Source organism: Erinaceus europaeus, chromosome 14 (assembly GCF_950295315.1).
Source record: "Erinaceus europaeus chromosome 14, mEriEur2.1, whole genome shotgun sequence".
NCBI classification, from domain to species: domain Eukaryota; kingdom Metazoa; phylum Chordata; class Mammalia; order Eulipotyphla; family Erinaceidae; genus Erinaceus; species Erinaceus europaeus.
This window is the reverse complement of record NC_080175.1, coordinates 95,992,101-96,006,944: the sequence shown is the minus strand read 5'-3', so window position 1 is coordinate 96,006,944 and position 14,844 is coordinate 95,992,101. Positions and strand designations below refer to the sequence as shown.

The following is a 14,844-nucleotide window of genomic DNA, read 5'->3' as shown; positions in this document are numbered from 1 at the left end:
CAATATGACAACTCAGTTCAGGGTAAATATCAGCTGAGACCAAGTCTTTTCGTGGGAGGTGAGGTGGTCAGGAACAGTGGCAGCCTCCTAGGGCTGTTGGAGCTGTTGCTGTGTAACTGAAGTCACCTTGTGTACTGAAGAAATGAGTGAAGTCAGGTTGAGGCTACTCTGGGTGTAAGTAAAAAAAAAAATCTTTTTTTTTTATCTTTCTTTTTAAAAAAATTTTTATTTATAAAAAGAAAATACTGACAAATCCATAAGATAAGAGGAGTATAACTCCACACAGTTGATTTGGGGTAGTATGCCAGCTCCCCCAGCTTAAAGCTTCTGTCTCTTCTTCTAGCATTTGCCCTTCTTCCATAGCCAGTCAACAGCATCAGGTTGAGCCTGATGTAAAGTTTCGAGACCTCCTTTGAATCTGGAGAGGTGGCAGTCGTTGACTATGTGGGTCATAGTCTGTCTGGAGCCGCAGGGGCAGTTCGGGTCATCTCTGGCTCCCCAGAGATGGAACATAGCGGCGCACCGGCCATGGCCTGTTCGATAGCGATTGAGGAGGGCCCGATCATAACGTGCCAGGTCAAAGCCGGGTTGACGCTCGCAGGGGTCTGTGATGAGGTGTTCTTTACCTCGGCTGACTGCCAACTCTGTTTCCAAGAGTCTGGAACAGAGAAGTTCAGTGTAGGCGTAGGGGACCAGATTGGATGACGAGACGTCAAGCGTTGGACAGGGTGGGCAAAGATATCCGCGTATATTGGCAGGTCCGGTCGAGCGTAGACGTGGGAAATGAACTTAGATGATGCCGCATCCCGACGAATATCTGGTGGGGCGATGTTGCTAAGAACTGGCAGCCATGGAACCGGGGTGGAACGGATGGTTCCAGAAATGATCCTCATGGAGGAATATAATTTGGAATCGACCAAGTGGACATGGGGGCTACGGAACCATCCTGGGGCACAGTATTCTGCAGTGGAATAGCATAATGCCAGAGAGGATGATCGCAGTGTGGAAGCGCTTGCGCCCCATGAGGAGCTGGCCAGTCTTGCAATGATGTGATTCCTCGCGCCCACCTTTGCTGCAGTTTTTATGAGATGTTCGTGAAATGACAGGGTGCGATCGAGAGTAACTCCTTCTGTCTCTGATCCTGCTTAACTAAGCAGCGGCATGCATGCAGGGCATTGGTCTGATCCCACTTAAAGCTGCCGTCTATTTACATAACCACTGTTAACTAAGCACCGCCCTGCCTCCATGGCATTGGTTTAATCCCCACTGGTTCACGATGTCTTTTTGCTCCGCCCCCTCTCCTAGTACACCCTGATCTCCACCAGTTCTTTTTTTGCTCCAGCCTCTCTACCTCACATCCTGTTTCCACCCTACTTGGCGAGTATATATAACAGTTTCTCTTCTGTTTTAAAGCACTTGGAATTGCTTTCTGGCTCAGAGAGTCCCAGAGTGTATCTCCTGTGACGTTAGCCCAGCAGGAGTTCCTGATCCCTCTCCCATGCAGCATCCTAGATTGGCTCCAGTTGAGTTCTCTCCAACCCAGAGAGCACTTGCTTGGGAAGAAGCACCCTCAGGCTATCCCGGCAAGTTCCCACCACCAGAACTCCATATCCCATCCCCTCCCCTGATATCTTTCCTGTTCTTTATCCTCTGGGAGCATGGACCCAGGGTCACTGTGGGATGCAGAAGGTGGAAGGTCTGGCTTCTGGAATTGCTTCCCCACTGAACATGGATGTCGGCAGGCTGATCCATATTCCCAGCCTGTCTCTCTCTTTCTCTAGTTGGGCAGGGTTCTGGGGAATCGGAGCTCCAGGACACATTGGTGGGGTCTACTCCTGAGAGAAGTCCGGTTGGCATCATGGTAGCATCTGGAACCTGGTGGTGGAAAAGAAGAGTTAACATACAAAGCCAAACAAATTGTTGACCAATTATGAACCTAAAGGCTGGAGTGGTGCAGGTGAAGAGTTGGAGGTCTCCGTTTTGTAGATATGCCTGGATTAGGTATGAGTGACTCAGTTGGGGTTGCAGCATGAGGTCAAGGCTGAGCCATCCTATGATATATTATCATTAGTGTTTTCTCCAATGAAATAACACAAAGGAAAATATGGATTATAATTCAAAAAGCCAAGCGGTTTCTTCATTAGCATTTCTTTTTTAACATTTATTGGATAGAGACAGAGAAAATTTGAGAGAAGGTGGACACATACATTTATATGGACAGAGAGAGAGAGAGAGAGAAAGAGTGAGCAAGCAGCATGGCTTCACTACTTGTGAGATTTCTCTCCTACCGGTGGGGATAGTGGGCTTGAATCTGGGTCTTCACACATTAAAACATGTCTCTTTAACCAGGTGCACCACTGCCAGGTCCCCTTCATTTGTATTTCTACCAAAATTCTTTTTTTATGATTTATTTATTTATTCATGAGAAAGATAGGAGGAGAGAAATAACTAGATATCACTCTCATTGTATGTGCTGTGAGGGATCAAACTCAGGACCTCATGGTTGAGAATCCAATGCTTTATTCACTGCACCACCTCCTGGATCACCCAAAATTCTTTATTTGACTTTGTTTAGTTCCCATTTCCTTTCATTAATCTAAACATATTTGTATCTTATTGAGCACTTTGGCATCTGTCTATACACCCTGGTTTGCATTGATGTTTAGGACTTGGCCCAAAGAAACAGAAGTTTCAGATCAGCGACAAGAAAGAGAAGTCAAAGTCTGGTAAATTTGAATTAGTAAGCTTGGGAAAGTCAAGTAAAAACAATTAATTTACATTTTATTGAATCCTTCACTTTTTAATATGTGAATATAGATTTTTCTCCTTAGAGTATGAGAGCTTCCCTCACTGCCCCCACCAAGAATTAGGATCTAGCTTGATTTCCTTAAAGCTTTCTTCACTTCTAGCATAATTGACTTAGACTATCCTCTATTAATTAAATGTCACAATTCGAATGAATTATTTTATGAACAAATATATTCGCTGCCTTCTGCTTTAATTATGGTGCCATTCTTTTTCTCATTAGTGACTATCTTAAACTTTTGAATCATAGGTTTTTATACAATTCCTAAAAAGGGGGGGGGAGTATTGACATCAGTTGCTCATGACAACTTAGATTTATTTTCTTAATAAGAACATAATTTTGTTTTCACTCTATAGCATACAGAACTGTTTTGGGCTATTCTATAGACTCCCCATTATGCTTTTCAGCATGCTGCTACTGTCAGCAGTAAGAGAAGCTCTCAGAAATGTCACAGACTCCTAGCTTGCTTGTCACACTTACCCCTATAAATGACTGTGCCCCACTGAGCTCAGGACTGTACTGTGAGTAGCACCTTAGCTATGAGTGTAGTCGCTGAATAAAGACTCCTAAATATGGGGGGAATAGATGTTACAAATGGGGGGCTGTGGTAATGCTTCATGCAAAGTGCAAGGACCGGCTTAAGAAACCGGGTTCGAGCTCCTGGCTCCCCACCTGCGGGGGGGGGTCACCTCACAAGCAGTGAAGCAGGTCTGCAGGTGTCTGTCTTTCTCTCAGCTCTCTGTATTCCCCTCCTTTCTCGAGTTCTCTTTGTGCTATCCAACGACAGCAATAACAACAATAATAATAACAGCAACATTAAACAACAAGGGCAACAGAATAGCTTCCAGGAGCAGTGGATTTGTAGTGCAGGCACCGAGCCCCAGTGATAACCGTGGAGGCAAAAAAAAAAAAAAAAAAAGTGAGAAAGAGAGAAAGGTAACAAACTAGTTAATAATCCTCCTCATAATAAAATTTGAAAATATATAGCCTATGGGGGCTCTGTTGAAATGTTATACTATTATTTTTTATTAAATAGGAAAATAAAAAGTAATAGTCTGAGAAATACACAAAAGGCTGTATCTAAAAATTAATTGCCACTTGTGAATTGCGTTTCTCAATGAGTCTAATTTAACAGACTTTCAATGATCTGAAATACTGGTTTTCAATTTCTTTTCAAGATTTGTTTTCTAAAAAAAATAAAGGGGGGGTGGAACCAGAGTGCCACTCTTACATATGAGGCTGAACTCAGGATCTCCTGTTGGAGAATCCAACATTTCCTTGTAGGTCACACAAAAAAGAAAAGATTTAAGGGACCAGGAAAATACCTCAGTGGGAGAAAGCAAGCACACGGGACATATATAAATGAGGTCCTAGGTTCAGTCCCTGGCTACAGACACCAGAACTGAGAACTTCTCCAGTCTGAATGTGTGCCTCTCAGTGCGTGTGTGTGTGTGTGTGTGTGTGTGTGTGTGTGTGCGCGCGTGTGTGTACACATACCTGTGTGTGCATTTTCCAGTATCCTATGGTAAATCGATAATTTTGGAGGTGAACTGTTTCTTATTCCATTGTGTTACTTGCCTAGTTAGTTCACTTGATTGGCCTGTGGGACAAAAATGATGAAGGTTATAGTTTCAGTTTCTAGGTATGTCAATTAGTTTTAACTTATTTCATGGCCACACAAAGGGACTAAATGACTTACAAAGAAAAGATGGCTCCATGGTGTGAATTCATCCCCTCTTCTGGAAAAACCACCCATGGCACAAGATCTATAGTTGTACCCACTCCGTAAGTCATGCATGTCAGGTGGAAAAAAACAACAACAAGATATATCCTGACCCTCCAGATATAAAAATGGAACTCCATATAGCTTTTAATTTCATAATAAAACATAACAACCTGCCTTTTGATAGTTCCAGTTGAGGGGCTCCAGCTGATCGCCTGCCCACAATGATTGCAAGCCTAGTGGGAAGCATTTCAGGACTCACAGTCATGTTTTCAGTTCACTAGGAAATCATTTAGCAGATTACTGCTGTTTCGTAAATTACTGTGCTGTATACCTTTCATACTGAGAAACTAGTTCCCCTTTCCATAAAAAATTCAGGTAAAAGATTTATATGGTAAATAACCTGTATTTAAAACAAACCAATTCCTCGAATTTAGAAAATGCAGCCCTGCACTTCTCAAGTGGAAACAAATTGTATTACGAATATTGGAAATGTATATTCTTAACTAAAACTGCTGTCTCATTATTTGCTTATTAACTTTGAGGTGAATGTGTAGAGACTTCTAAGGATGAAATAGCAATCTAAAAACTTATTTTTTGAAATGGAAAGAGCTAATTTTGGGATTCAGAGCTCTTTGACACTAAGAATTATAACTCAAAGGGAGCTTCATAATCAAGGATGGATCTAACTAAGGTACTGGAAGCAGGCCATGAGGAGAATGTCAGTCCCAACAGAACGGACTCAGTTCCTCCTTTCCTTTCCTTCCTTCCTTCCTTCCTTCCTTCCTTCCTTCCTTCCTTCCTTCCTTCCTTCCTCCCACCTTCCCTTCCTTTCTCTTTTACAGTTTTCATTCAGGTCTATTTCACTATTGAGGAATGGCTCATTTAACAGTTAAATACATTTAAATAGTGAATAGGTGATTGCATGACTAGTGTTGGTAAATGGATAACCAATTCAACTAAACCAGTTAACAAGTAATTGTCTGAATATTTAAAATACAGCTCTTGTATAAATCAGCCTTTGTTTTGGCCAGATTTTAGGGAAGAGAATGGGAGAAGTCTGCTGGTCGCACTGGAAATATATTAAGACCAAATCTTCTGGTGTCCATGCCCAGAAATTAAAGTGAATGATGATAGTCACAGAAACCTATGAATACTAAATCCCCACAAAGCCAAAGGTTGTTATGGTTGATAAATAAACAAAAATGCATTACATCACAGAAGCTAATATTTTAAAATAATAATTACAACATATGAGTATTAAATTTAACATTCCTTAGACCCAGAACTGGTTATAAAGCCATTGAACGTAATTACCTGATACTTGAAGCCACAACTAAACAAAGTTGTGGGTGGGGGGTAGACAGCATAATGGTTATGCAAAGAAACTCTCATGCTGAGGCTCTAAAGTCCCAGGTTCAATACCCACCCCCCTCATGGCTCCCCCCACCACAATAAGCCAGAGTTGAGCAGTGTTCTGGCTAAAATAAATACAAGAAAAGGAAAAAACAAACACTAAACAAAGCCATGGTAGACATGGATAAGATTCAGAACAAATTAATGTGATTTCCTTATTGAAATGAAAGCTTTGAGGAAATTTTTAAAAGATTTATGATGCATTTAAGAGATGACTCAAGTGTCTTCAGTCATTATTCCCAGCGTTTCACAGCCTGTGTTCCTCATCTAAACCACAGAATATAGAAAACAATTTAAATTACCAGTGTGCAGTTTCTCCATGGATGTTACGTCACTAGTCCCATTCTAGATAACATAAAGTGAAGCGAATTCATTGCATACAAGGCTGGCTTAGGACTCCAGGGCTTTCTTGTAACAGAGGTTGACAACAATTGGATACATAGTAGACCATAAACTAGTGTTGGCAAGATATCTGGAGCCTGTAAAATGCATTTAAAAAGCAGGAGGTGTGGAGAGAAGCTATAGGGTAAATCTCCTAGAGATTAATGACTTTGCATCCTAATGGTCTATTGAGAAAAATTACACAATTTCCTTCCTTCAAGGATTTTAAATTTGAGATTTACTTTCTTTTCACTAGAGTAGATGAAGTACATAGTTTCTAAAGGCAGAAACTACCCATCCCAAAATGTATGTGCTTTATTCTTCCAATTTGGAAATACCCTGCATGGGAAATTTAGGAGGTTAGAAGAAAAAAGCAAAAATCACTTGCTGACACAGTTGAGAGATGGCAGAGACAGAGTCATCACATCTTCCATAAGAACACCGATTCTAAAGGATTCTTGAAAAGAAAAATAAGCTTAAAAATAAGCGCAGCAGGTTAAGCACAGGTGGCACGAAGTGTTAAGGACCAGCGTAAGGACCCCGGTTCGAACCCCCCATCTCCCCATCTGCAGGGGGCTTGTTTCACAGAGGCTGAAGCAGGTCTGCAGGTGTCTATCTTTCTCTCTCCCTCTTTGCCTTCCCCTCTTCTCTCCATTTATCTCTGTCCTATCCAACAATAACGACAGCAGTAACAACAACAATAATAACTACAACAATAAAACAGCAAGGGCAACAAAAGGGAATAAATAAATATTTTTTAAAAAAATAAGCTTTATAAGAGCTGACGATCTTTCTAGATATATTTTGTTACATCTGCGTTATTAATTTTTTCCCTAAAAGGTAGTGCCTATTGAAGCTAGAATACAACTTTTATGATACAGAATCACCAACAATAATCAGTTGTTAATTAATTAGAGTTAGAAGGATGTAATGTATAAACTATTCATAAGGCAGACTCAGTGAAAATGTTTTCTATCTAAAAGAAACTTGATTTTTGTGTCTGTTATCTGATAAATACAGACGAGAACATTCTGGATACTTCAAATTTTACTCATCAAATTCCAAGCAGTTAAAGTACTACAGTATTTTTGTTTCCCATAGTGATCTTCTTCTATCCATTAACCCACACTATCTTGACTTTAGAATTGTTCACAAGAATCTCTATTGACTTGGATTTTACATTTAAACTGCAAATGATTTTTTTCTACAGTTATGTTAAGGAGTATTCGGACAGGGGATCAGTCATACTGCGGATGCAATCTGTTCTCTCTGGAACTTCGCATTAGTGTAAAATGAGAGTTCATACTGATCTTCACTTCCACACAGGGATTCCACAAAACTGCAAGTGACAACAAAAGGCAAACTTTGTCTTCTAAGGAAACAGTGACTTTAATATTTGAGTGCAAATGTCTCTTTTTCAGTGAACAAACATATCACTTATTTGCAGAAGTTTCAGGTGTAGTGAAGTCAAGGTTGGAACAGTCAGGATCGATGAATGAGTCCATGGCTGACACTCTTCTGCCTAACTGGTGACTTCTTTTCCATTTACAGTTACTCAAGAGCAAGAACATGAATCTGTAGCCTTATCCATAAGCCCGGACATCTCCTTACATAAGTCACAGTTAGATGACTGCCCACGGGACTCTGGTTGCTATGTCTCATCAGAAAATTCAGATAACGGCAAGGAAGATCTGGAGTCAGAAAATCTGTCAGACATGGTACAGAAGATTGCTATCACAGAGCCAAGTGACTGAACACATATTCTCAACTCTGGATATAAAGATACAGTCTATGTTCATACTTCTTTAACTACAAGTATAAGTAGTATTTGTAGATAGGACCTAATGTTATACTGCTTTAATCTGAATGACTGTACATAATTTTTTTAACTTTCAAACATTCCTTTTATTGTAAATATATATTTATTATTTTTTTAGTGTTACATGTGAATATTTTACTTGCCTCTATTAAAATATTATAGTGTTAGTCTTTGGTATGTGTGACATAAGCTTTATTTTATGAGTATAAAATTATAAATTTTGCTTCCAAAAAAAAACCTACCTTTTTTTATACTTGTCAGAATTGAATTTATGCATATTATTGAATGGATAATAATAGACTAAATGTCTGTTCAGCCAGTGATCCAAGCAGCATTTACATTCATTTATCTACTTGCTGGAATGAATGTGAGCTAATATTTCAGACATTTTTTTTCTGATTCATAGTAGAGGTTACAAACTGTTTTCTGTTTATTTCTTTACAGCTATCTACTGTAAAAACTATAGATAATAACATTGTCAAGTCTGATTTAATAAAATTAGTTTTAATAATTGAGAAAATGTTTTTATCTTTAAGTGTAAATATTTTTCATTTTTAAATCATCTGCCTTTAATAATAAAAACAGCTGTGTACTTCTGGTATTTTTCATTTTTCAGATTTGTGTTACTTATGGCATTTCCTATTAGAATTTTAGACAAAATCTTTTCTCCACCATAAGGTTGTATAGTCAGTTTCCCCTAGGTCTCTTTGTGTGTACATATATGTGAACGGACATGTGTATATATGTGGGTGAGCTTTAATACACACGACCTATGTCTCTGACCTCCAGTGGTTTTCTTTCTTAGGGCACTAATCCTATTTTGGTGGCTTAATACCCTCACAAATCCATCTAAACCTAACTAACTACCTCCTGATCTTCAAATACCATATACTGGGGTTTAGATCTTTAAAATGTGAATTTTAGGTTGGAGAGAAGACCACACTTACGTTCACAGAAGACTCAACTCAATATACACAAAGTCCTTGGTTTTCTTTTCTTTTTTTTTAGCATTTTATTTATTATACAGAGTTAGAGAAAATTTAAGAGAGAGGGAGCAGATAAAGAAGGAGAGAGACACCTGCATTGTTGCTTCACTGCTCATAAAACTTCCCCCCTACAGGTGGAGGACAGGGACTGAACCCAAGTCCTTGTGCACTGCAATATGTGTACTTTACTGGGTATACCACTGCCCAGCCACCTCCAAATTCCTTTTTTCCCTGCAATTTTTTTCTGTGCTGTTTCTAACCCAGCTCTTTCTTTAATCCCTAGCCACTTAACCAAAGCAGAGAAGCATTTCTAGCTTATCTTACTTAGGTTTTTCTCTTATGGTTTCTATTCATTTCTGTAGTTGTTGTCTTGATTTAGAATATCATGACCTCAAGTGTAAAACAGCACAATAGCTTTCTAACTGAATCCTGCCACTTCCCTACTTTCTAATCCATCTTCCATAACCTCCAGAAAGTTTTTTTTTCTAAAATGCAAATCAAACCAAGTATTCCCCAGATTAATTTTAATGGCTTCTAACTATCTTCATATTTAAACTTTCCTCTAGAACATAGAATGCCCTTCTACATAAGTTTTACCTAGCTTTCGTTATATCCGACTTCTTCAATCAGTCACTCCACAGTTTCCAGCCATAACGAAGAATTCACTATTCACTCCATGGTTTTTCTTATCTATATATTTTGCTGGAGTGACTTCTGTTATTTTCTATCTCCAGGAGCCTATGTTTTCTGTTTTAAGACATCACATAAGTGACCCATGACCCTCTTTGATTTCCAAAGTAACTTTTATTGGTTGCAGTACCTATTTCTGCCTTACCTGTTTTTTATAACATTTGTCATTCCCAAGATTCTGTGCCAGAGAATTTTCATAATCCTGTGCCAGGGATTATTTTGTCCAGCCTGTTTCATCTCCGGTGCCTATTACATCAGGTAAGAGTAGGTATTAAGAAAATGCTTGCCAGTATGTACTACCCTGATTATTCTCATATGAGACATATTTAAATCAGTCTGATCAACCTATGAGTAAAAACTCTTAAAAGTAGTCTACATAATTAAAAAAAAACATAAGAAGTTAATAAAAACAAGGAAACACACATGTTATTTCAAATGCTGGCGAACAATATTATCTTGTTAATCTCTAGCATATTGTCCAAAGCCATGAGATTTGATCCTATAACCAGTGTGCAGACTGGATCATGTAACTAGTTCCATCCACAGTAGGAAATACTGTTTCCATATCAAACTTTCAGCAAATTGCATTGTTTCCATCATGATTCCGTTTCTGCTACAGTACCATTCCAATAGATTATTATAGGGCATCCTTAGCGACCAGACAGTCACAGATGACAATTTGTAAACTTGCTGCCTCAGAGAGGCCAAGAGTGCACAGCTTCTTCACAAAGATTCCAGAAAATTATTGTTTGGTTACCATGAAAGGAACTGCTTGATTGCAAAATGATGAAAACCATCTTGTAAACCATCTCCAGCCCCTTCAAAATGAAGGTCTGGTATCCAGTGAAGGATTTAAAGAAATGTTTCTGAGCAGAAGTGCTGCAAAAAGGCTTTGAAGAGATTGGGGAAGTAGAAGAGAGCCTGGATTCCAGAGAAAAGGGGCAGGGGCAGGGAATGAAAAGAAAGGAGACCACTTGATACTCAGGTTCCCAGAAGCACAGCCCCATCAGTCACAGAGCAAGGCACAGGCGGATAAGTATGCATCCCTTTAAGAGAGAACCATTTTGGTTTTTGTTTTTGTTCGTTTGCTTTGTCAGATGTGCTGGACATTGTAGTTCTAGTCTCATCTCACCCATGGTTTTATCCTGACTATAGAGAGCTGGGCAAAGTATAGAAAGACAAAAAGCAATCGATCCAAATAATTAATCTATTGATTTTGGCTGGACAGGGGAATCTAAACCTCTTAAGAGGTTACTACTTAACAGATAATTGCACTTCCATTTTATGTGTCTAGGTTGAAACCTGGTGATATGCCTGACTTTATTTTTTTGCTGTTGTTTACTCAATTAGCAAAATTTAGACATGAAGCCCATAGCTGCTCAAACTATGCCAGGTGAGAGCCTCTGCATAAGATAGACATTAAAGTCTTTCCATACCTTTTTCATTGAAACAAGCTGAATCTTTCAGTACAGTAAGGCAAAAATAGGGGCCAGGTGATGGCACACCTGATTAAGTGCCCATGACAGTGCCAAAGGACCCAGATTCAAACCTCCGGTCGGTCCCCACCTGCAGAGGAAAAGCTTTGTAAGTGGTGAGCAGGGCTGCAGGTGTCTCTCTGTCTCTTTTCCTCCCTATCACCGTGGTCCCTCTCGATTGCTGGCACACTCTGCCCAATAAATAAATAAAGATAAAATAAAAAACAGTAAGTTAAAAATAGAAAGGCAAAAAGAATCAGGATACTCATATTTATAACCCATTCGGGGGTATGCTATCTTTTCAAATTGAAGTCTGCTATCAAAGTATGCTTTGTTAGAGAAATTTCATTCCAGGTAAGTAGGTAAAATCCTCACAAATGCTTTTTTAATAAGAGCAAACCTCACAACACGTAAATGCTATTTTCCTGCAATCCCACTAAATTACTGGTATAAATATATCTTCACTCTGAAGTACTTTATCTAAAGATTTTATTTAGTTAGTTAGTTAATTATATTGTCAAGAGAGTGTTAAGAAATAACATAACTTGTAGAATTTCCAAAATGATCAACAGCTAAAGATTTAAGACAACATCCAACTCTCTGAGCTTGCCATCAAGCACTTTGCAACTTCCTGAGTGAGAACAAATCAATGACATTTCATGTTGAGAAACTTCCGTTGCAAGAATGAGTCCTGAGCAAAGTAATATGAAGAAATTGCAGATATGCTATCACCACACACGCACACAAACTCCTGTCTCCTCACCACCAACCAAGAAAGCTGCAGAACTAATCGGCATTCAGACTTCACTGATTCCCTTCATGAAGCAGGAAGTCGTGCTAAAATCACATAAAGGTTGAGAAGAAAATGAATAGTAACTAAATATAGTTTTAAAAATCAGCTTCTAAATTTGACTAGATTTTGAGGGTATGGAAATAAGGTAGAAGCAGTCCTGGCTTTATGCTTCCTTTTATCTTACTGCTGTCTTTTTCTGGTCACACCCATTGTTGACCTAAATCGTAACGCTGGAGTTTCTTGTTAGAGAACAGTGTAAGTCTGGACAGGCCATTCATTTTGTAATCTTAATTCTTTCCTTCTATAAAATTTCAGTGGTGGTAGCAATAATATTTCCTGTTATCGTGTGAAATTATATAACATGTAACACACATGTACATTCAGCACAAAGCGCAGCCTGAGTATGGAGACTCTACCCTGCCGTTACCAGACGCATTTCTTCACTTTATTCATTGTCAATACAGTAAGAATAAAACACAAATAAAATTAAATACCAGAATGCATATACTAGAACATAAAAACACAATAATAACATTGAGAATAGAAGATAGAAGCAGTGAGTATCCTCGCTTCAATGCAGGCATGAGTTTGTTGTCACCTGAAAATTGGAAGACCCGAATTATTTAAGAGCTGGGATAACTGCACTTTCCAGCAATAGTAAGGGAGAGTCAGCTGTTTAACAGTACTTTGCAAATAAATGACCATTTTGTATTGAAGGAATAACTTTTGTTGTTGTTAATTCCAACCAGTTTAGGGAAAGTCTGTATCATCTTCTGCTGTGATTCCTCACTCCTGCAATATGGTAGGGGATGCTCACATTAGAATAACTGGTTGTATATGTAAATAAATGCAATTATTAATGAGTAAGTACATTATAAAATATTTGGGCTTAATGATTGTTTCTGTACCTTGGGCCTCAGTCTCTTATAGTAAAGAGTCACAACTGATGGCAAAATTAATCAACAGAGCTGCCCTTAGGAAGGCACCCTAAAAATGTAGGTGTTTACATAGTTATGAAGCTTATAGTTGTTTTAACATGTGGAGAGACTGAAAAGCTACCTAAAATCAACATGGGAAAATCAACATGGGGAGAGGCTGAGAAGCTACCTAAAAATACAAACTTCTGATTCTTTAGGAGCCAACAAAATATCCAGGTATCTGTCTGATGCGTACTATAAACTCAGAGTTCATGAGGAAAGACTCAGAAACATGACATTAATATCTTCACATCTCTTTTCTACCCTTTGGAGTCCCAGTGGGCCTGAGTGCAGGGCACTGTTTCCTCCTAATGAAAGAACATGGAATTTCGTGCTTCAGACTCAAAGGACTGGACTCCTCTCAGAGTTCTTGGGCATGAGGCCAACTAAATGGGCAGGAAGCATTCTGTCTAGAGAGTAAAATGAGGTGGAAAGCACTTCTGGCACACTTTGTCTATATAAATTACACTTGTTTGCAATCCATCAACTCTTCACTCCTTTATAGCCATATGTAATGTAAATGATCATCTTTCTCTCAAGTTCTGTAATGATGTACAGCTCAAAATGTGATAGAATCAGCTCAAAGACAGCAGATGGAAGCTTTCCTTCCACTATGCATATTCATAAAAAAAAATAATGAACTCGACAAAAGGAGACACAGAAGGATTTGTACCCTGGGGCTGCATGCTCTTCTATACAGCACTTAGTTGATTTTCTTGCAACTGTTCATTCTTGAAATCTTTCCTCATTCATTGCTGCAGCAGTCACAGAAAGTACTAGGGGTGGGGTGGGGGGACTATTTCTATATAACAACGAATATATGTCTCTGGATATTTTACTGCACTTTAGAATCATGGATTCTAAGGTGCTCTCCACAGAGGCTGGACCCGTTTACATTCCCACCAGCAGTACAGAAGGGCTCCTCTGTCCCCTACCTAGCCACAAGCCCAAAGCAGGTCTTAATGAGAGATCACCGGGATATTCATGGGGCTTATTGGAAATTCCTTACAGGAAAGGACCAGTAACAGAGGGCAGAGGCAATGGTCGCTATCAGGGTAAAACCAAGTTCACTGTGGACTCAACAGTGTCGTTAAAGTTCAGGGGGTCCAGCAGGCTGGGCTAGCTTTGCGGCAGTGAACAGAGACTCAAGGACGCACAGCTGAGCTGAGAAGCTGCAGTTTAATCTTTATTCACAAGCGGGCAAACCACCACACCATGTGCTTCCCCATCATTTTCCTCCAGCGGCTGCTGCTGGGACTCTGGACCTCCTTAGCATAGGGGGCGGGGAGAAAGAGGGGCACGAAACTAGCAGGGACCAAACCAAATCTCTCAGAGGTAGGGGGAAGGGGACCAAACCAATACGAAGAATACCAACATATTCTCCCTTCTTTTTTTTTTTTTTTTTTTTTTTTTAACTAAATGACCACAGTATCAGGGGTGGGGTGAACAGAAACCTATATCATACAAGCATTTTCAAAAAAAAAAAAAAACTGACACAAACATGGAGAAACATATAAGCAAGTAACAAGAACCAGTGTGCTGCCAAGGGAATGCCTGAGGGGGGCGTTTTTGCCTCTGTGGGCAAAACTTTATCAGCTAAAAAAAACATTTCCTGCCTCTGGGAACTTCTTTTGCCTCTGGGGGGCATTACTTGGCTCGATGGGCATTTTCTAGCATGGGGGGAGGGTGAGGCCTAGAGTCTCAAGGCAGCTGGCTGCAGTCAGTCTTTGAGAAACCCAGCAGCATACAGGGAAGCTGCTAGTTTTGTGCAAAGTGTC

The 14,844-nt window shown here is 39.5% G+C and overlaps 1 protein-coding gene and 1 long non-coding RNA gene across 2 annotated transcripts in view; one reads left to right on the top strand and one right to left on the bottom strand.

Annotated features, from left to right (window-relative positions):
- SAMSN1 (SAM domain, SH3 domain and nuclear localization signals 1) overlaps window positions 1–8,657 on the top strand; it is a 63,069-nt gene extending 54,412 nt beyond the window's left edge. Inside the window, exon 8 of the mRNA XM_060172145.1 lies at window positions 7,878–8,657. Coding sequence (XP_060028128.1) covers window positions 7,878–8,080 — 203 coding nt within the window. The 3' untranslated portion in view covers window positions 8,081–8,657. The remainder of the gene's footprint in view (window positions 1–7,877) is intronic.
- LOC132532685 (uncharacterized) lies at window positions 3,860–6,614 on the bottom strand. The gene is made up of 3 exons (XR_009544591.1): window positions 6,248–6,614; window positions 4,506–4,765; window positions 3,860–4,406 (listed from the first exon to the last, which is right to left on the bottom strand). It is a non-coding gene; the product is annotated as an uncharacterized LOC132532685 (long non-coding RNA).
- Window positions 8,658–14,844: the final 6,187 nt, after the last annotated feature.